This window comes from Colobus angolensis, unplaced genomic scaffold (assembly GCF_000951035.1).
Source record: "Colobus angolensis palliatus isolate OR3802 unplaced genomic scaffold, Cang.pa_1.0 Scaffold317, whole genome shotgun sequence".
Lineage (NCBI taxonomy): Eukaryota > Metazoa > Chordata > Mammalia > Primates > Cercopithecidae > Colobus > Colobus angolensis.
In genome coordinates this window covers 60,798-62,257 of record NW_012116455.1, presented here as the reverse complement: position 1 = coordinate 62,257, position 1,460 = coordinate 60,798, and the positions used below count along the sequence as shown (strand labels likewise).

Genomic DNA, 1,460 nt, shown 5'->3' with positions numbered 1-1,460 from the left:
GGGCTTTTCTTTCCTCATCTCTAAAATGGGGAGTAGTTGAGAGACTGAGGAATAAAGATATGGAAATCCCAGTATAAAGCCTGGTACTGGGCATACTTTTATCCTTGAGATAGACCCTGCCTCCTGCCCTGCAGACAGTGACCACAGCAGCACATCCAGCCTTCCATGATGCAGGCATGTCTGTCTTTTCTCAGAATGCGAAGAGTGCAAAGACCTTATAAAATCTGTGCTGGAGGAGGAGCTGCAGTTTCAGGAGAGGGAGCTGGCCGAATTGCCGAGCCCAGCTGCAAGGCTCCAGTAAGGAGGTACCTCTGTGGGAAGTGTATAAATCCTGTTTGAAGTGGGGCAGCCCAGGCTGGTAAAACAAAGAGAAAATTTGTGCAAGGAGAAGGGCAGAAATGTATGAGGCAGGCACAGAACTAGACTGAGACACAATGAGGCTATGGTCCAGTTAGGTGTCTAGGGTTTTCCGTTAAATAGCATATTAGTAAAATGGAGACAGCTGCCTGCGTTGGAATACTAGCAATATGGCTTCTATCTGTGTGTCCTTGGTCAAATTTACTCCACTTTTCTGCATGTCATCAACCTAGGCTACCTCATTTATAAAATGGAAATACTGACAGTACCTACCTTAGAGGGTTATGAAGATTAAATGCACAATTGCAAGTAGTTAGAACCATCTCTAACACATAGAAAACTCTGAACAACTATTTTCTGTAATTATTATGTTTGTTCCCATTTATAGATGTGGTGATTGTCATTAGCATTTTCTATAAGAGATATTTTCAAACTTTCCAAAGTGCTTTTCATGATAAGAATGTTTCTCCTCCAAACTTTTTAAAAAAGTGTTATACTAGGTGGAGTATTAACTGGTAGGGCTATTAGATAGATAGATGATTGAGCAGCTGTTATGTGGAAAATGAATTATTTGCTCAGGACCAGCACTGACTATCTTTAGAGGGTTTCACACATAAGGTAGGTTGTAGCATTCGAAACTTCTTTTAATCCTTTGTTGAAATGAAATCATAGAAGCTCAAATGTGTAAAACTCACCAAAGCAGAGAGATATTTGATTGAAGGGCGGATAGGTCTGGAGCACCTGTTTCTCCCCAGTATGTGTCTTTACTTCCCCTAACACTTTCTAGTAACTCTAAGGAATAGAGTTTGAAAGAGGACCTGTGGATAATTACTTAGAAGAATATCAGGGAGAAAACTCGAGCATGAGATGGGGTAGATGACTGCAAATGTTCAGTCCAGCTCTGGGACTACAAGGTTCTAAACATTAACTGAATAACTACTTGCATGTGTACATACTACCGGGTGCTGTAAGTTGGGTCATAGGTGGCACTGTCCTTAGACTCACAGAGCTCACACTCCACATTGGAACCCATGTGTATTAGTCCATTCTCACACTGCTATAAACACGTATCTGAGACTGGGTGATTTATAAAGAAAAGAGGT

The 1,460-nt window shown here is 41.3% G+C and overlaps 1 protein-coding gene across 1 annotated transcript in view; it reads left to right on the top strand.

The window, feature by feature from the left end:
- The window catches only part of LOC105518341, a 32,642-nt gene that overhangs the window by 13,921 nt on the left and 17,261 nt on the right, over window positions 1–1,460 (top strand). The window contains 1 exon segment of the mRNA XM_011951312.1: window positions 175–297. Within this exon segment, the coding sequence (XP_011806702.1) occupies window positions 175–297 (123 nt within the window).